The 20,277-nt window shown below is 49.8% G+C and overlaps 1 protein-coding gene across 2 annotated transcripts in view; it reads left to right on the top strand.

Annotated features, from left to right (window-relative positions):
• The window catches only part of tut7 (terminal uridylyl transferase 7), a 58,481-nt gene that overhangs the window by 8,174 nt on the left and 30,030 nt on the right, over positions 1-20,277 (top strand). For both annotated transcript variants that reach the window (XM_031829549.1, XM_031829548.1), the window contains exons 5-13: positions 438-554; positions 670-847; positions 3,452-3,540; positions 4,396-4,447; positions 4,603-4,672; positions 4,876-5,002; positions 5,578-5,697; positions 8,752-8,886; positions 10,847-11,024. In XM_031829549.1, coding sequence (XP_031685409.1) covers positions 438-554; positions 670-847; positions 3,452-3,540; positions 4,396-4,447; positions 4,603-4,672; positions 4,876-5,002; positions 5,578-5,697; positions 8,752-8,886; positions 10,847-11,024 — 1,066 coding nt within the window. The remainder of the gene's footprint in view (positions 1-437; positions 555-669; positions 848-3,451; positions 3,541-4,395; positions 4,448-4,602; positions 4,673-4,875; positions 5,003-5,577; positions 5,698-8,751; positions 8,887-10,846; positions 11,025-20,277) is intronic.

Here is a 20,277-nt window from a genome sequence, read left to right as displayed (position 1 = left end):
CTCTCTCTCAGGTCCCACAGTAATCCCCTTTCTCTCTCTCTCTCTCTCTCTCTCTCTCCTCAGGTCCCACAGTAATCCCCTTTCTCTCTCTCTCTCTCTCTCTCAGGTCCCACAGTAATCCCCTTTCTCTCTCTCTCTCTCTCTCTCTCAGGTCCCACAGTAATCCCCTTTCTCTCTCTCTCTCTCTCTCTCTCTCTCTCTCTCTCTCTCTCTCAGGTCCCACAGTAATCCCCTTTCTCTCTCTCTCTCTCTCTCTCTCAGGTCCCACAGTAATCTCCTTTCTCTCTCTCTCTCTCTCTCTCAGGTCCCACAGTAATCTCCTTTCTCTCTCTCTCTCTCTCTCTCAGGTCCCACAGTAATCTCCTTTCTCTCTCTCTCTCTCTCTCTCAGGTCCCACAGTAATCCCCGTTCTCTCTCTCTCTCTTTCTCATTCTCAGAGGTCCCACAGTAACCCCAGTGCTGTCTACTCCTGCTCTCTGTGTGAGGTACTGCTGGACTCTGTCTCTGACGCTCACAGACACATCAAAGACAAGTGGCACAAGAGGAGAGCCAAGGTGAGAACAGCTGATACTATTGTTATATTATTCAAAATAATAAGATATAACAATGTTTTATTATGAACTGTGTGTGTGTGTGTGTGTGTGTTTGCTCTGTGACTGCCCTCTGTAGGAGCGTTGTGAGGAGGAGATGCTGACGGAGATTGCGCCCCCCAGGGCAGAGCAGGTGGCAGCAGTGGGCATGGCCCTGGAGGGTGTGGTCAGAGAGAGGGGGATGAGTGACCAGGATGTAGAGAACAGGCAAAAGATCGTCTCCAACATGCAGGAAGTCCTAACAGCCGTCCTGCCTGGTGAGAGAATGGACACTAGACTAGAGGTGTAGACTAGACCAGTGTTTTGGGGACAATAAAAGGCCACTCTAAAATGTGCAGTTTTGTCAGACAACAGAATTTCACAGATGTTTTGAGGGAGCGTGCAATTAGCATGCTGACTGCAGGAATGTCCAACAGAGCTGATCGAATGTTAATTTCTCTACTGTAAGCCGCCTCCAATGTCTTTTTTGAGAATTTGGGGGTACATTCAACCGGCCTAAACCGCAGACCACATCTAATCACATCAGCTGATATCTCGAAGTGCTGGAAAGAAACCCAGCCTAAAACCCTAAACTGCAAGCAATGCAGGTGTAGAAGCACTGTGGCTAGGAAAAACTCCCTAGAAAGGCCAAAACCTAGGAAGAAACCTAGAGGGGAACCAGGCTAATAGGGGTGACCAGTCCTCTTCTGGCTGTGCCGGGTGGAGATTTGAACATCTTGGCCATGTTCTGTATAATGTTCATAAATGACCAGCATGGTCAAATAATAGGTCTGGGACAGGTAGCACATCCAGTGAACAGGTCTAGGTTCCATAGCTGCAGGCAGAACAGTTGAAACTGGAGCAGCAGCACGGCCAGGTGGACTGGGGACAGCAAGGAGTCATCATGCCAGGTAGTCCTGAGGCATGGTCCTAGGGCTCAGGTCATCCGAGAGAGAGAGAGAGAAAGAAAGAGAGAATTAGAGAGAGCATACTTAAATTCACACAGGACACCGGAGAAGTACTCCAGATATAACAAACTGACCCTAGCCCCCCGACACATAAACTACTGCAGCATAAATACTGGAGGCTGAGACAGGAGGGGTCAGGAGACACTGTGGCCCCATCCGATGGTACACCCGGACAGGGCCAAACAGGAAGGATATAACCCCACCCACTTTGCCAAAGCACAGCCCCCACACCACTAGAGGGATATCTTCAACCACCAACTTACCATCCTGAGACGAGGCCGAGTATAGCCCACAAAGACCTCCGCCAAGGCACCACGCAAGGGGGGGGGGCGCCAACCCACCAGGGTCTTGATTTGACTACAGTTTGGCGTCGTAACCGACATCAGTGGGCAAATGTTCACCTTCGATGGCCACTGGCCTCGCTGGAGAAGTGTGCTCTTCACGGATGAATCCCGTTTACAGCTGTACCGGGAAGATGGCAGACGGCGTGTGTCGTGTGGTTTGCTTATGTCAACGTCATGTACAGTATGCCCCATGGTGGCATTGGGGTTGCAAGTGCTGGTTCAGTTTATTTAAATCATTTTGTTTGTGCAGGTGGGAGGAGGGAGTGTGATGTTATTCTTTAAGATACTGTTTTGAAGTGGTAGGGTTTCAGATGTTTTTGGAAGATGGCCTCTGTTTTCCTAACTTCAGTCGGAAGCTGGTTCCACCATTAGGGGTGCCTGGACAGAGAGTGTTGCCTAGGCTGAAGTGGGAGCTGCCCTCCCGTAGGGGAGCTGTAGAGGAGCTGCCGTCCCGCAGGGGAGCTGCCGTCCCGCAGGGGAGCTGCCCTCCCGCAGGGGAGCTGCCCTCCCGCAGGGGAGCTGCCCTCCCGCAGGGGAGCTGTAGGGGAGCTGCCGTCCCGTAGGGGTGAGAGGGCCAAGAGACCAGAGGAGTGCTCGGGTTGGGGTGTAGGGTTTGAAGGTAGGGAAGGGCAGTTCCTCTCGTTGTTCTATAGGTAAGCACCTTTTAACCAATCTCTTAGCTTTCCTCAAACACAGGAAGTGTGGTGTTATTTGGACTTATGGTTCACGATAAGGTTTTCTAAGGTTTTCCAAAATGTCGAAGATGGAGGAGAATATCCTGATGGATCTTGAGACAAATTTGTTCAGCATGAGGAATGACACTGAGTGTACAAAACATTAGGAACATCTTCCTAATATTGAGTTGACACGCTGTTTAGCCCTCAGAACAGCCTGAATTCGTCGGGTCATGGACTTTACACGGTGTTGAAAGCGTTCCAGGGATGCTGGCCCATGTTGTCTCTACAAGGTGTTGAAAGCGTTCCACAGGGATGCTGGCCCATGTTGTCTCTACAAGGTGTTGAAAGCGTTCCACAGGGATGCTGGCCCATGTTGACTTCAATGCTTCCCACAGTTGTGTCAAGTTGGCTGGATGTCCTTTGGGTGGTGGACCGTTCTTGATACACACAGGAAACTGTTAGGTGTGAAAAAACATTTTCTCCCCTTCACCTACACTGATAGAGGTGGATTTAACAAGTTACATCAATTAGGGATCATAGATTTCACCTGGATTCACCTGGTCAGTCTGTCATGGAAAGAGCAGGTGTTCCTAATATTTTGTACACTCGGTTTACAAAGCTTAAGTCTGTCAAACAGGTGTCCAAAATAAGGGCTTGGATTTGGAACTAGACAAGCTTGCTGAGTGGGAATGATGGGGACATGGGGAGTCCTGGAGAAACTCCACTTTAGCCAGGGAGCAAGTCTACAGAACATGTAGTTTAGGTGGGGTTTCTTTCTGGAAAGGCTAGGCATGTTTACAGTAGAAAGATGATAATATCATTAAGGATGAATAGGGTTTATGTTTATGATTTTTTTGTGTGTGTTCTCTATTTGCCCCCCCCCCCCCCTCCAGAGGTGAAACTCAGGCTCTATGGGTCTTCCTGCACCAAGTTTGGTTTCAAAGATTCTGATGTCAACATTGATATCCAGTTCCCCCCTCATGTGAGTAGCCCTGCTTGCTAATGAGATGCGTGTGAGTAGCCCTGCTTGCTAATGAGATGCGTCTGAGTAGCCCTGCTTGCTAATGAGATGCGTCTGAGTAGCCCTGCTTGCTAATGAGATGCGTCTGAGTAGCCCTGCTTGCTAATGAGATGCGTCTGAGTAGCCCTGCTTGCTAATGAGATGCGTCTGAGTAGCCCTGCTTGCTAATGAGATGCGTCTGAGTAGCCCTGCTTGCTAATGAGATGCGTCTGAGTAGCCCTGCTTGCTAATGAGATGCGTCTGAGTAGCCCTGCTTGCTAATGAGATGCGTCTGAGTAGCCCTGCTTGCTAATGAGATGCGTCTGAGTAGCCCTGCTTGCTAATGGGATGCGTCTGAGTAGCCCTGCTTGCTAATGGGATGCGTCTGAGTAGCCCTGCTTGCTAATGAGATGCGTCTGAGTAGCCCTGCTTGCTAATGAGATGCGTGTGAGTAGCCCTGCTTGCTAATGAGATGCGTCTGAGTAGCCCTGCTTGCTAATGAGATGCGTCTGAGTAGCCCTGCTTGCTAATGAGATGCGTCTGAGTAGCCCTGCTTGCTAATGGGATGCGTCTGAGTAGCCCTGCTTGCTAATGGGATGCGTCTGAGTAGCCCTGCTTGCTAATGAGATGCGTCTGAGTAGCCCTGCTTGCTAATGAGATGCGTGTGTTCCTCTTCCTAGACTAATAGTGAATGATCATGTTTTTCCTGAAGCTCTATAATATTGTAATCTATGATTTTATTAGGGTTTTGAAATGGGTCTGTGTTCACAGATATTCCCTTTGTGTAATCTATCATATATTCTTCTAAATTCTATATATTTTTTTCAATGTTCACAGATGCATCAGCCAGACGTTCTGTTGCTGGTACAGAAGAGTCTGTCAGTCAGCCGTGAGTATGACTGACTGTTCCCCCCTCGAGACACGCTACTGTAGAAACCACCATAATAACCAATGATACTGTTAGCATTAGCATCGTCATTTAGTAGAGTGACCCCTCCCCCCTGAGATAATGTTGATGATGGAGTTGGTGGTGGTTGTTTCCAGATCTCTACAGTAACCTGGAGGTAGACTTTCATGCCAGGGTTCCGGTGGTCATCTGTAAAGACAAGGACAGGTCAGTCCTTCATTAATCACATCCATTGTTCTGGATCCTCATGTTCTTTCATGTGTGCTGCTATCTGACAGTTGTATTGTTTAGCACTAATCTTCCTGAATATAACCACATCTCCCTTTTGATTGATGTGAAAGTGTGGCTGATGGGGACCTGTAGTTTTTCAGGAAGAACCTGTCTGATGGTTGTTGTTGTTGTCGTCCAAGTGGTCTGGTGTGTAAGGTGAGCGCAGGAAATGACAACGCCTGCCTGACCACCTCCTTCCTGTTTGAGCTGTCCAGTCGGGAGCCTCTCCTGCTGCCACTGGTCCTGGGTTTCAGACACTGGGCCTGGGTGAGTTTATTCATTGGCCCTCATACCTGGTTCCATCACCAGTTAGCCTATCAGTGTTTCCTCTAGATCATGGGGAACTTTGATGGGGGTGGGGGCCACAAAGAATCCTAACTTATCATGAGGGTCAGCAGTGGCTCGTGGGTATGCGTCCCCACACATGCAGTCGAAGCCGGCCCTGAGTTTGTTTGGTCCTAAGTTTTGTTTTCTCGGCTCTTGATAGCGGAGAGAAAAATGTGCATGTGATACATTTTCCCTGCAATTTTGCACATTTTGCCATTTTGGCGTAGAGAAGTCTTTGAGTTGATCGGCGGGTCTACAAAAAAGGGGGTCCCGAGCCACCAGTTGCCCTGCCCTAGCTATATCTCTAGGTGAGGCGCTGAGGTTCCTCAGACATTTTGACCTGTAAACACCTCATCACTGAGGGGTGAATTAAGTCACATCTTCACATAATCGGTAAATTAACTGCACATTGGATTTGTGTCGGTTAGGATTCACTCCATATATTCAGAATTGTCCTTTTGTGACAATTGTCCTTTTGTGACAATTGACATTGTGTGCTCCCCCGTCTGTCTCAGATCTGTCACGTGGACCGAGCGGAAGAGGGAGGTCTGCCTTCGTACGTCCTGGCTCTCATGGTCATCTACTTCCTCCAACAGAGGAAACGGCCCGTCCTGCCTGCCTACCTGGGACACGAGGTACACACACAGTCTTGTTTTAACCTTTTCACACGTACCAACACACACACACACACACACACACCCGGGTGTGATCATTCTACACTGGTCCCTGTCGAGCACGATCAAACCGGTGTCATTAGAACGCGTATTTAGAACGTCCTGTTTCGAATGACTCAACATTTTTTTTTTTTTTTTTCAGAAATATTTTTGCACAAACACAGTCCTTACAAAGTGATGTCCAGAATGTGAGCTGTTTTATTTTTGGGTGCGATGTTCAGACATTCACAGAAGTGTACAGCGTAACACAATCATCCAAACCGTAAAAATGTAGGTTATATTTGTCCCAGCGCTAACTGAGGAAAGGTTGACATAACGCAAGCTGTCATATTTTAGAACTCTCGGGTGACAGAAACAACAATATGAATTAGCTACTAGCAATTACTATTTATAATTAATCACATGCCAGGTGAGCTCACCAATTGATCTAAATAATTGAGTAAAAACACTTAGCAGAAGTCGAAAGTCATCCGAAGATGGCTAGTTTGTGTGTGCTGCCATGCTTGTTTTCTTTCCGCATCAACCAAAGATAATAAGAGGAGACAAGATGAGTTTGGTCTGTTTTATAGTATGCATGTTGAAAGGGGGTGTGTCTATGATCAATTCACTTCCGGAAGTTTACACCCGAAAGATGAGTGAACTATTCCTTCACCTCATTAAACCATCTATGGTCTGACAGATTACGTGACACCCAGAATGCATTGTATAATGTCAACAAACATGGCGCCACACATAGCTGGCGAATAGCTTAGCTCATTATAATCAGTACAACCCTCAAAAAAGTATTTTACACAAATCATAGGTATCCATTACAATCTACTCAATAATCAGAATGCATTATTTGTCACCAGTAATTGAAAATGTGAATAAAACTGTAAATGCATTATGGTACACACATACTGAAAGACGCCTACAGTAGAAACGACAACACGATATATAGGAAACTTTGATAGGAACGCACACTTGTCCAAAGTTATTATCAGTAAGGAAAACAACAAGACGAAGCCGAGCGCCAGGAAGAACTGCGCGAATATTTACTTACTTGATCTGTGCGGGTGGGCTCTCCTCCACGAGAAGTTTATCCAGCTCAGTAAAACATAAATTGTCCGCAACGCTGACATAGAAGTAGTTAATGTGAATTAATGAGGCGGAACACTCCTCAACTCAAACTGTTAGAAAATCATTAGATATTGACAAGTTGAAACAGTCTATAGATAATTAGCAGACAGCGGATGGTAACTGTCCTGATCCGTGACAATCACATTTTAGAACAGTGACTGCATTCTGACATCACATAAAACAACTCATGAAGTTGGATGTTTAACTCACGCTGGGAGGACCGTTAGAGATATTTAACTCACGCTGGGAGGACCGTTAGAGATGTTTAACTCACGCTGGGAGGACCGTTAGATATTTAACTCACGCTGGGGCGACCGTTAGAGATACTTAACTCACGCTGGGGCGACCGTTAGAGATATTTAACTCACGCTGGGGCGACCGTTAGAGATATTTAACTCACGCTGGGGCGACCGTTAAAGATATTTGGAACTCACGTGTGAAAAGGTTAACTAACCTTGTAATGGTTCACCAAACCCACGGTTCGGTACATATTGCGGTTTTTGGGGTCACGGTTCGATTTCCGTACGCCAGGACAAATTAAATGTCATTCACAATGTTCCTGGCGTTGTCTGTTGTGACAGGATCGTTATGTCTCAAGTTTCCACTCGGATGCTGAGTTCGTAACCATGTGGGAGGTGGGAATTTACCAGTTGTGAAGTCGTAAAATAGAAGTTACATTTATGTGATTTGAACTCGTAGAAGAAGCGCTCATTGGCTAATGGCCAACAAGTTGTATCCAACCATAACCTAAAGGTACAGCTGTCATGCTTGTAAACAAATTGTAGTGTTAAAAAAATTTTGGGGAAAAAAAATAGATCGCTTTTTATATACGTTGTGTTGCATTTAACTGCTAAAAATGCTGTTATGGAGGACATTTCCTGAGTAGGTGAGGTCAGAGGTCAGCGTGTGGGAGAAGTGGGCTCAGGATGATAGACTAGTTGGAGGGGCTGTGAAGTGGATTTCTTTTCCAGACGTGTGAACGGGGTGAATTCCCATTTGGTTGCGAACGCACCATGACACCGCCTCCTTCGGTGCCAGGTGGGTGACTCTGTCCTCTGTTTATTTAACCTTAATGATTTTAAACTACGATGGAGAATTCTCCTTGTCTATCCACCCTACCCGCTCTCCGTCGTACAGAACTAGTACCCAGCTGCGCATCACATTAGGACGGTTTATCCACCCTACCCGCTCTCCGTCGTACAGAACTAGTACCCAGCTGCGCATCACATTAGGACGGTTTATCCACCCTACCCGCTCTCCGTCGTACAGAACTAGTACCCAGCTGCGCCTCACATTAGGACGGTTTATCCACCCTACCCGCTCTCCGTCGTACAGAACTAGTACCCAGCTGCGCCTCACATTAGGACAGTTTATCCACCCTACCCTCTCCGTCGTACAGAACTAGTACCCAGCTGCGCCTCACATTAGGACAGTTTTTCAAATGTGCCAATTCACATCAGAATTTTGATCACAACGGACACATTGGCTCTAGTTGTAACGGAATAGCCAGACATTTTTGGGCTGTTCAGATTTACTCGAGGCGTACAATGTATTTTAGGCATAGTCTATTAGGTCTGCTGTTTTTATTTAGTAAATTGTTGTTAACGTTCTCATTCTGGTTCGCAGTGCGTACCGAACCGAGGTCCTCGGGTCCTCGGACCGAACGGTTCTGTTCAAATATGTGTAAAGTTTACAACCCTTGTCTAGTAATGTTCTGTATTGTGTTTTATGTTTTGTGTCGACCCCAGGAAGAGTAGCTGCTGCTTTTGCAACAGCTAATGAGGATCCTAATAAAATACCTAACACACACAGCAGAGGAAACAACCCACCCTGCTGAGTTCTCCATCAGCAGGCTGTACTACATCTAACCATAACACCTCTCCCCCTTATTCTCAGATAAAGGATTTCTCCATCAGCAGACTACATGACTTCAGTCTGACTTACATGGAGGATGGCTGTGTCCACTGGGGTTACTACCCCGTCTCTAAGGACTCCTCCTCACCCCCAGAAACTATCTTCAGGGAGGGCAAGGTAACTTCACCCTGTGGGGGGAGGGGGGGACTTCACCCTGTGGGGGGAGGGGGGGACTTCACCCTGTGGGGGGAGGGGGGGACTTCACCCTGTGGGGGGAGGGGGGACTTCACCCTGTGGGGGGAGGGGGGGACTTCACCCTGTGGGGGGAGGGGGGGACTTCACCCTGTGGGGGGAGGGGGGGGGACTTCACCCTGTGGGGGGAGGGGGGGGGGGACTTCACCCTGTGGGGGGAGGGGGGGGACTTCACCCTGTGGGGGGGAGGGGGGGACTTCACCCTGTGGGGGAGGGGGGGACTTCACCCTGTGGGGGAGGGGGGGACTTCACCCTGTGGGGGGAGGGGGGGACTTCACCCTGTGGGGGGAGGGGGGGGGACTTCACCCTGTGGGGGGAGGGGGGGGGACTTCACCCTGTGGGGGAGGGGGGGGGACTTCACCCTGTGGGGGGAGGGGGGGGGACTTCACCCTGTGGGGGGAGGGGGGGGGGGACTTCACCCTGTGGGGGGAGGGGGGGGACTTCACCCTGTGGGGGAGGGGGGGGGGACTTCACCCTGTGGGGGGAGGGGGGGGGGGGACTTCACCCTTGTGGGGGGAGGGGGGGGGGGGGACTTCACCCTGTGGGGGAGGGGGGGGGGGGACTTCACCCTGTGGGGGGGGGGGGGGGGGGACTTCACCCTGTGGGGGGGGAGGGGGGGGGACTTCACCCTGTGGGGGGAGGGGGGGGGGGGGGGACTTCACCCTGTGGGGGAGGGGGGGGGGGGGACTTCACCCTGTGGGGGGAGGGGGGGGGGGGACTTCACCCTGTGGGGGGAGGGGGGGGGGGACTTCACCCTGTGGGGGAGGGGGGGGGGGGGACTTCACCCTGTGGGGGGAGGGGGGGGGGGGGGACTTCACCCTGTGGGGGGAGGGGGGGGGGGGGGGGACTTCACCCTGTGGGGGGAGGGGGGGGGGGGGGGACTTCACCTGTGGGGGGAGGGTGGGGGGGGGGGGACTTCACCCTGTGGGGGGAGGGGGGGGGGGGGACTTCACCCTGTGGGGGGAGGGGGGGGGGGGGACTTCACCCTGTGGGGGGAGGGGGGGGGGGGGACTTCACCCTGTGGGGGGGGGGGACTTCACCCTGTGGGGGGAGGGGGGGACTTCACCCTGTGGGGGGAGGGGGGGGGGGACTTCACCCTGTGGGGGGAGGGGGGGGGGACTTCACCCTGTGGGGGAGGGGGGGGACTTCACCCTGTGGAGGGGGGGGACTTCACCCTGTGGGGGGAGGGGACTTCACCCTGTGGGGGGAGGGGACTTCACCCTGTGGGGGGAGTGGACTTCACCCTGTGGGGGAGTGGACTTCACCCTGTGGGGGGAGTGGACTTCACCCTGTGGGGGGAGTGGACTTCACCCTGTGGGGGGAGTGGACTTCACCCTGTGGGGGGAGTGGACTTCACCCTGTGGGGGGAGGGGACTTCACCCTGTGGGGGGAGGGAGGGGTGGGTGGACTTCACCCTGTGGGGGGAGTGGACTTCACCCTGTGGGGGGAGGGGACTTCACCCTGTGGGGGGGGGGGGGAGGGGACTTCACCCTGTGGGGGGAGGGGACTTCACCCTGTGGGGGGGGGGGGAGGGGACTTCACCCTGTGGGGGGGGGGGGAGGGGACTTCACCCTGTGGGGGGGGGGGAGGGGACTTCACCCTGTGGGGGGGGGGGGAGGGGACTTCACCCTGTGGGGGGGGGGGGGGGAGGGGACTTCACCCTGGGGGGGGGGGGGGGGGGGGGACTTCACCCTGTGGGGGGAGGGGGGGGACGACTTCACCCTGGGGGAGGGGGGGACTTCACCCTGTGGGGGGAGGAAGGGGGGGATGTAACTACACCCTGTGGGGGGCGGGTGGTCAGCCTGGTGCTCACTTATAGACCTTGTTAAACATAATATTGTCAGTGTACACACTGTGTGTGTAACGAGTGCTTGTCTCTCTCCAGGCTCCTCTGGTGTTCCAGAGCGCTGTCTCTCCACCATCGGTGGGTCTTCTGTGGGTGGAGATGCTGCGTTTTTATTCGCTGGAGTTCAACATGACGGAGTGTGTCATCAGCGTGCGCACCAGCCTCGTCTTATCACGGGACGCCAAGGACTGGCCCAAGAAACGCATTGCCGTGGAGGGTACGAACTTTGACCTTTTTACCATTCACCTGTCAAACCATCGAACTCCACTACCAAACATGTTCTAGCATTGGTATCTATTTTTCATGGTCCATGGAACCGGATAACCTGTGGGAGGGGGGGAGGGGGGGTTCAGCCTGACCAACCAGCAGCCTAGTGTAGTTACATGTGTCATATTGTCCAGGGAGGCCAGATTGAGGGCTGCAGGGTAGCCTAGTGGTTAGAGCGCTGGACTAGTAACCGGAAGGTTTTAAGTTCAAATCCCAGAGCTGACAAGGTACAAATCTGTCATTGAAAATATGAATTTGTTCTTAACTGACTTGCCTAGTTAAAAAAATGGAGGTCCTATATTTTCACTCGTAAGGCGTTGGCAGACAGCGTGAGGCGGACGGGGTGGCCCATTTAATTTTCAATGAAGGCTAAAAAGGCTAACTCCCTATTCACCCATGACTGCACGGCCAGGCACGACTCCAATACCATCATTAAGTTCGCTCAAAAGGGCGGCAGGGTAGCCTAGTGGTAAGAGCGTTGGACTAGTAACCGAAAGGTTGCAAGTTCAAATCCCCGAGTTGGCAAATCTGTCGTTCTGCCCCTGAACAAGGCAGTTTACCCACTGTTCCTAGGCCATCATCGAAAATAAGAATTTGTTCTTAACCTCTGGGATATGTGGGACGGTCGCGTCCCAACTGGCCAACATCCAGTGACAATGCAGAGCGCCAAATTCAAATAAATTACTATAAAAATGAAACATTGATGAAATCACACATTCAATATACCAAATTAATTAAAGTTACACTTGTTGTGAATCCAGCCATTGTGTCAGATTTCAAAAATGCTTTACGGCGAAAGCAAACAATTCTATTATCTGAGGATAGCACCCAAGCAAACAAACACAGACCATCACATTTCAACCCTCCAGGCGCGACACAAAACTGAGAAATAAAGATATAATTCATGCCTTACCTTTGACGAGCTTCTTAGCACTTTGTTAGCACTCCAATATGTCCCATAAACAAATTATCCTTTTTATTTGATTAATGTCAATTTATTTGGTGCATTTGATCCAGAAAACACCGGTTCCAACTCGCGCAACATGACTACAAAAGTTACCTTATACGCTTTGTCAGAACATTACTACTACTTTTGTAGGAAAGGAAACCTGTTGTATTCGGCGCGTGTGACAAATAACTTATATAATCAACTTTCCTAGCGTTGATCAAAACTCGGAAGGCTTCTTGATCTGTGTTCTAATCGCGCCTTCCTCTGAACAAGTGGAATCATGTGTGCTCGTTATGTTCGCCTGCTTCCTTCTGAATGGCCGTGTTAGCAGCACATTCATTCACCACTCTTTCCAACAGGAAACTCCGCCCATGACATAAGCCAAGAGGTAAAACGAACTACCTCATCAACCTACAGTGGCAAGTAGTAGAGAGTTGACAGTGGGATTTTCTTTTTACATCCCTTGACTGCTGGTGTGTCAACAGACATCCCCCAAACAAAAAAACTACTCGGACAACGGACAAACTCTATCAGAGAAGTAGTTGGTAAGCCAGGCGAGGCAATCATGAGAAACCAAGGCTGCCAAGTGCCAATAAGAATGTGGTGATTGACAGAGTCGAAAGCCTTGGCCAGATCGATGAATACGGCTGCACAGTAATGTCTCTTATCGATGGCGGTTATGATGTCGTTTAGGACATTGAGCGTGGCTGAGGTACACCCATGACCAGCTCTGAAACCAGATTGCATAGCGGAGAAGGTACGGTGGTATTCGAAATGGTTGGTAATCTGTTTGTTAACTTGGCTTTCGAAGACCTTAGAAAGACAGGGAATGATAGTTATAGGTCTGTAGCAGTTTGGGTCTAGAGTGTCTTCCCCTTTGAAGAGGGGGAGGACCGCGGCAGCTTTCCAATCTTTGAGAATCTCAGACTATCAGAGAGAGAGGTTGAACAGATCAGTAATAGGGTTTGCAACAATTTCGGCAGACATTTTTAGAAAGCGAGGATCCAGATTGTCTAGCCCGGCTGATTTGTAGGGGTCCAGATTTTGCAGCTCTGAGTCTGACCTCAGCAGGAGCAGTTGACAGTTGTAGGGGTCCAGATTTTGCAGCTCTGAGTCTGACCTCAGCAGGAGCAGTTGACAGTTGTAGGGGTCCAGATTTTGCAGCTCTGAGTCTGACCTCAGCAGGAGCAGTTGACTGTTGTAGGGGTCCAGATTTTGCAGCTCTGAGTCTGACCTCAGCAGGAGCAGTTGACAGTTGTAGGGGTCCAGATTTTGCAGCTCTGAGTCTGACCTCAGCAGGAGCAGTTGACAGTTGTAGGGGTCCAGATTTTGCAGCTCTGAGTCTGACCTCAGCAGGAGCAGTTGACAGTTGTAGGGGTCCAGATTTTGCAGCTCTGAGTCTGACCTCAGCAGGAGCAGTTGACAGTTGTAGGGGTCCAGATTTTGCAGCTCTGAGTCTGACCTCAGCAGGAGCAGTTGACAGTTGTAGGGGTCCAGATTTTGCAGCTCTGAGTCTGACCTCAGCAGGAGCAGTTGACAGTTGTAGGGGTCCAGATTTTGCAGCTCTGAGTCTGACCTCAGCAGGAGCAGTTGACAGTTGTAGGGGTCCAGATGTTGCAGCTCTGAGTCTGACCTCAGCAGGAGCAGTTGACAGTTGTAGGGGTCCAGATTTTGCAGCTCTGAGTCTGACCTCAGCAGGAGCAGTTGACAGTTGTAGGGGTCCAGATGTTGCAGCTCTGAGTCTGACCTCAGCAGGAGCAGTTGACAGTTGTAGGGGTCCAGATTTTGCAGCTCTGAGTCTGACCTCAGCAGGAGCAGTTGACAGTTGTAGGGGTCCAGATGTTGCAGCTCTGAGTCTGACCTCAGCAGGAGCAGTTGACAGTTGTAGGGGTCCAGATGTTGCAGCTCTGAGTCTGACCTCAGCAGGAGCAGTTGACAGTTGTAGGGGTCCAGATTTTGCAGCTCTGAGTCTGACCTCAGCAGGAGCAGTTGACAGTTGTAGGGGTCCAGATTTTGCAGCTCTGAGTCTGACCTCAGCAGGAGCAGTTGACTGAAATTAAGCCCATACCAAAATAACTGTGCTTTACAGAGAGTAGTGAGACAGACCGTGTTGGGTCAGGCTGCAATGAAGGAGGCAGAGGTTCTACACAGAGAGACGAAGAGAGTAGTGAGACAGACCGTGTTGGGTCAGGCTGCAATGAAGGAGGCAGAGGTTCTACACAGAGAGACGAAGAGAGTAGTGAGACAGACCGTGTTGGGTCAGGCTGCAATGAAGGAGGCAGAGGTTCTACACAGAGAGACGAAGAGAGTAGTGAGACAGACCGTGTTGGGTCAGGCTGCAATGAAGGAGGCAGAGGTTCTACACAGAGAGACGAAGAGAGTAGTGAGACAGACCGTGTTGGGTCAGGCTGCAATGAAGGAGGCAGAGGTTCTACACAGAGACGAAGCTTTGAAGCAAGCAGGGAGAGAGGTCCTACACAGAGAGACGAAGAGAGTAGTGAGACAGACCGTGTTGGGTCAGGCTGCAATGAAGGAGGCAGAGGTTCTACACAGAGAGAGGAAGCTTTGAAGCAAGCAGGGAGAGAGGTCCTACACAGAGAGACGAAGAGAGTAGTGAGACAGACCGTGTTGGGTCAGGCTGCAATGAAGGAGGCAGAGGTTCTACACAGAGAGACGAAGCTTTGAAGCAAGCAGGGAGAGAGGTCCTACACAGAGAGACGAAGAGAGTAGTGAGACAGACCGTGTTGGGTCAGGCTGCAATGAAGGAGGCAGAGGTTCTACACAGAGAGACGAAGCTTTGAAGCAAGCAGGGAGAGTGGTTCTACACAGAGGATGCATTGAAGCAAGCAGGGAGAGAGGTCCTACACAGAGAGAGGAAGCTTTGAAGCAAGCAGGGAGAGGGGTTCTACACAGAGAGAGGAAGCTTTGAAGCAAGCAGAGAGAGTGGTTCTACACAGAGAGACGAAGCTTTGAAGCAAGCAGAGAGAGAGGTCCTACACAGAGAGACGAAGCTTTGAAGCAAGCAGGGAGAGTGGTTCTACACAGAGAGACGAAGCTTTGAAGCAAGCAGGGAGAGAGGTTCTACACAGAGGATGCATTGAAGCAAGCAGGGAGAGAGGTCCTACACAGAGAGAGGAAGCTTTGAAGCAAGCAGGGAGAGTGGTTCTACACAGAGGAAGCATTGAAGCAAGCAGGGAGAGTGGTTCTACACAGAGAGACGAAGCTTTGAAGCAAGCAGGGAGAGAGGTTCTACACAGAGGATGCATTGAAGCAAGCAGGGAGAGAGGTCCTACACAGAGAGAGGAAGCTTTGAAGCAAGCAGGGAGAGTGGTTCTACACAGAGGAAGCATTGAAGCAAGCAGGGAGAGAGGTCCTACACAGAGAGAGGAAGCTTTGAAGCAAGCAGGGAGAGTGGTTCTACACAGAGGAAGCATTGAAGCAAGCAGGGAGAGAGGTCCTACACAGAGGAAGCATTGAAACAAGCAGGGAGGGAGGTTCTACACAGAGAGAGGGAGCATTGAAGCAAGCAGGGAGAGAGGTTCTACACAGAGAGACGAAGCATTGAAGCAAGCAGGGAGAGGTTCTACACAGAGAGACGAAGCATTGAAGCAAGCAGGGAGGGAGGTTCTACACAGAGAGACGAAGCATTGAAGCAAGCAGGGAGAGAGGTTAGTAGCACACTGGTTCCCAAACTTGGTGTCCGGGACCCATGTTGGGTCCTCTGAGAGAATCTTTCATCTTAATCTTGTTTCTCTTTAAATGGGTAAAGAATACAACATTATAGAGTCAACTAAGGGCCTTTTACACTGTCAGAATTCCCTTTCATGTCATTATGTCCTGTGTTGGGACTGCCTGTGGGACTTAACTTCTTATGGGCAGGTGGGCGGTAGCGTGGGAGGGTAGGCCAACATCCGGTGAAATTGCTGAGCGAGAAATTCAAACTACAGTATTATAAATATTTAACTTTCATTAAATCACAAGTGTAATAGATCATATCCTAACATATAATAACATATCCTAGCTTCTGGGCCTGAGTAACATGCAGTTTACTTTGGGCACGCTCTTCATCTGGACGTTAGAATACTGCCCCTTATCCAAGAGGTTAACATTTTGTGAATATATATATATAAGAAATGTTTTTCTACTATTATTATCATGTACGCTGAACAACATTTTTAATGCAACGTCCATTTTAAAGATTTGACTTCAGTACAGTTCATATAAGGAAACCAGTCAACATCAGTACTGACTTACCGTGTGGAACAACACTACAAATTAGTGGATTTGGCTATTTCAGCCTCACCTTTTGCTGACAGTTGTATAAAATCGAACACACCACCATGCAATCTCCATAGACAAACATTGGCAGTAGAATAGCCTTACTGAAGAGCTCGGTGACTTTCAACGAGGCATCGTCATAGGATGCCACCTTCCCAACAAGTCAGTTCGTCAAATTTTGGCCCCGTTCAACTTTTTAAGTGCTGTTATTGTGAAGTGTAAACGTCTATGAGCAACAACTACTCAGCCGTGAAGTGGTAGGCCACAAAAGCTCACAGAACAAGACAGCAGAGTGCTAAAGTGCGTAGCGAGTAAAAAATATATATATTCTTGGTTGCGTCACTCACTACCGAGTTCCAAACTGCCTCTGCACAATAACTGTTCGTCGGGAGCTTAATGAAATGGTTTTCCATGGCCGAGCAGCCGCACACAAGCCTTAGATCACCACGTGCAATACCAAGCGTGGGCTGGAGTGGTGCAATACCAAGCGTGGGCTGGAGTGGTGCAAACCAAGCGTGGGCTGGAGTGGTGCAATACCAAGCGTGGGCTGGAGTGGTGCAATACCAAGCGTGGGCTGGAGTGGTGCAATACCAAGCGTGGGCTGGAGTGGTGCAAACCAAGCGTGGGCTGGAGTGGTGCAAACCAAGCGTGGGCTGGAGTGGTGCAAACCAAGCGTGGGCTGGAGTGGTGCAAACCAAGCGTGGGCTGGAGTGGTGCAAACCAAGCGTGGGCTGGAGTGGTGCAAACCAAGCGTGGGCTGGAGTGGTGCAAACCAAGCGTGGGCTGGAGTGGTGCAAACCAAGCGTGGGCTGGAGTGGTGCAAACCAAGCGTGGGCTGGAGTGGTGCAAACCAAGCGTGGGCTGGAGTGGTGCAAACCAAGCGTCGGCTGGAGTGGTGTAAAGCTTGCTGCCATTAGACTCTGGAGCAGTGGAAACGTGTTCTCTGGGGTCATGAATCACGCTTCAGAAAAAGGGGGGGAATCAACTCCATATTAATGCCCGTGGTTTTGGAACGAAATGTTGGGCGAGCAGGTGTCCATATACTTTTGATCATGTAGTGTGTGTGTGTGGTAAATAAGTAGTGTTATTGAGTAGAATTTGTCATGTAGTGATGAATAGTAAGTGAATTGTTTTTCTCATGCGGTTGTGGTGATATACTGTCATCTGGTGGTGATTAGAAAAACAGCATATGAAATATTACAAATTGATGGTCCTTCAAACATAAATATTAGTACTTGAAAAAGTACTATAAACTCCTTGAATTGGACTTGCCACTGTCTGTACAGTTTGCATTTTAGCTAACCTTAACCCTTTTCCTAACCTGATATAGTAATTCTCCTAACCTGCTACCTCAGTTCTCCTAACCTGCTACCTCAGTTCTCCTAACCTGCTACCTCAGTTCTCTTAACCTGCTACCTCAGTTCTCCTAACCTGCTACCTCAGTTCTCCTAACCTGCTACCTCAGTTCTCCTAACCTGCTACCTCAGTTCTCCTAACCTGCTACCTCAGCTCTCCTAACCTGCTACCTCAGTTCTCCTAACCTGCTACCTCAGCTCTCCTAACCTGCTACCTCAGCTCTCCTAACCTGCTACCTCAGCTCTCCTAACCTGCTACCTCAGCTCTCCTAACCTGCTACCTCAGTTCTCCTAACCTGCTACCTCAGTTCTCCTAACCTGCTACCTCAGTTCTCCTAACCTGCTACCTCAGTTCTCCTAACCTGCTACCTCAGTTCTCCTAACCTGCTACCTCAGTTCTCCTAACCTGCTACCTCAGTTCTCCTAACCTGCTACCTCAGTTCTCCTAACCTGCTACCTCAGTTCTCCTAACCTGCTACCTCAGTTCTCCTAACCTGCTACCTCAGTTCTCCTAACCTGCTACCTCAGTTCTCCTAAACCTGCTACCTCAGTTCTCCTAACCTGCTACCTCAGCTCTCCTAACCTGCTACCTCAGCTCTCCTAACCTGCTACCTCAGTTCTCCTAACCTGCTACCTCAGCTCTCTTAACCTGCTACCTCAGCTCTCCTAACCTGCTACCTCAGTTCTCCTAACCTGCTACCTCAGCTCTCTTAACCTGCTACCTCAGCTCTCTTAACCTGCTACCTCAGTTCTCCTAACCTGCTACCTCAGTTCTCCTAACCTGCTACCTCAGTTCTCCTAACCTGCTACCTCAGCTCTCCTAACCTGCTACCTCAGTTCTCCTAACCTGCTACCTCAGCTCTCCTAACCTGCTACCTCAGCTCTCCTAACCTGCTACCTCAGTTCTCCTAACCTGCTACCTCAGTTCTCCTAACCTGCTACCTCAGTTCTCCTAACCTGCTACCTCAGTTCTCCTAACCTGCTACCTCAGTTCTCCTAACCTGCTACCTCAGTTCTCCTAACCTGCTACCTCAGTTCTCCTAACCTGCTACCTCAGCTCTCTTAACCTGCTACCTCAGTTCTCCTAACCTGCTACCTCAGTTCTCCTAACCTGCTACCTCAGCTCTCTTAACCTGCTACCTCAGTTCTCCTAACCTGCTACCTCAGTTCTCCTAACCTGCTACCTCAGCTCTCCTAACCTGCTACCTCAGCTCTCCTAACCTGCTACCTCAGTTCTCCTAACCTGCTACCTCAGCTCTCCTAACCTGCTACCTCAGTTCTCCTAACCTGCTACCTCAGCTCTCCTAACCTGCTACCTCAGCTCTCCTAACCTGCTACCTCAGCTCTCCTAACCTGCTACCTCAGCTCTCCTAACCTGCTACCTCAGCTCTCCTAACCTGCTACCTCAGTTCTCCTAACCTGCTACCTCAGTTCTCCTAACCTGCTACCTCAGTTCTCCTAACCTGCTACCTCAGCTCTCCTAACCTGCTACCTCAGCTCTCCTAACCTGCTACCTCAGCTCTCCTAACCTGCTACCTCAGTTCTCCTAACCTGCTACAAAAGGTGCATCCCTTGCCATGACCGGCTGGCCCTGGTGTTCCTAGACAGTCGTGTTATTTATTAGGCCTAATTACAATGTTCATGCCTAGGATACATTACATTAGAGAGGCATAGATTACATTTAAAAACAGCTGTGTTATTTAATAATTAAAACTTTAATAAAAGTATCCTATAGGACAGGTCGTTCGCAAATTGTATTTTACAAATATTGTATTTTTAAGTTTTTATGACTGGGTAGGCAACTCGTTCTTCTAGGCTTAACTATTTTGTCTGTTTTTAAATGATATTAATTTATGATTTATAAGAGGAGTAAAGATACAATGTCTTGCTCTTCAATTAAACACTAATTTCTACAGTTGAAATGTATTCCAATAATGTAACTGTGGTTTTGAGCATCGTGGGTGGAAGTCCTAATATGGATGTCCGGTCAATTTCTCAAATGTCCGTTAAATTTAAATTATTTCGGGTCACGTTGTCCCGGTGACAAATATTCCTCACGGAAGACCTCTCCTGCACGTACAGCAGGACCGGCTAACTTTCCCACTCTGGCTAGCTGGCTAATACTCTCACTCTGGCTAGCTGGCTAATACTCTCACTCTGGCTAGCTGGCTAATACTCTCACTCTGGCTAGCTGGCTAATACTCTCACTCTGGCTAGCTGGCTAATACTCTCACTCTGGCTAGCTGGCTAATACTCTCACTCTGGCTAGCTGGCTAATACTCCCACTCTGGCTAGCTGTCTAATACTCCCACTCTGGCTAGCTGGCTAATACTCCCACTCTGGCTAGCTGGCTAATACTCTCACTCTGGCTAGCTGGCTAATACTCCCACTCTGGCTAGCTGGCTAATACTCTCACTTTACAGGGACTTTTTAACAATAAAAATCATTGTTTTCTAATTGTTTAGTTTTTTTAAATAAAAAATTTGTGTTGCATGGAAATACGGTGTAGCCCGCTTTGACTAGAGGGACCGGTGGCGTTGACTAGGGGGACCGGTGGCGTAGACTAGGGGGACCGGTGGCGTTGACTAGGGGGACCGGTGGCGTTGACTAGGGGGACCGGT

This window comes from Oncorhynchus kisutch, linkage group LG8 (genome assembly GCF_002021735.2).
Source record: "Oncorhynchus kisutch isolate 150728-3 linkage group LG8, Okis_V2, whole genome shotgun sequence".
NCBI classification, from domain to species: domain Eukaryota; kingdom Metazoa; phylum Chordata; class Actinopteri; order Salmoniformes; family Salmonidae; genus Oncorhynchus; species Oncorhynchus kisutch.
Note: the sequence above shows the minus strand (reverse complement) of the source record. Positions and strands in the feature narration are given on the sequence as shown.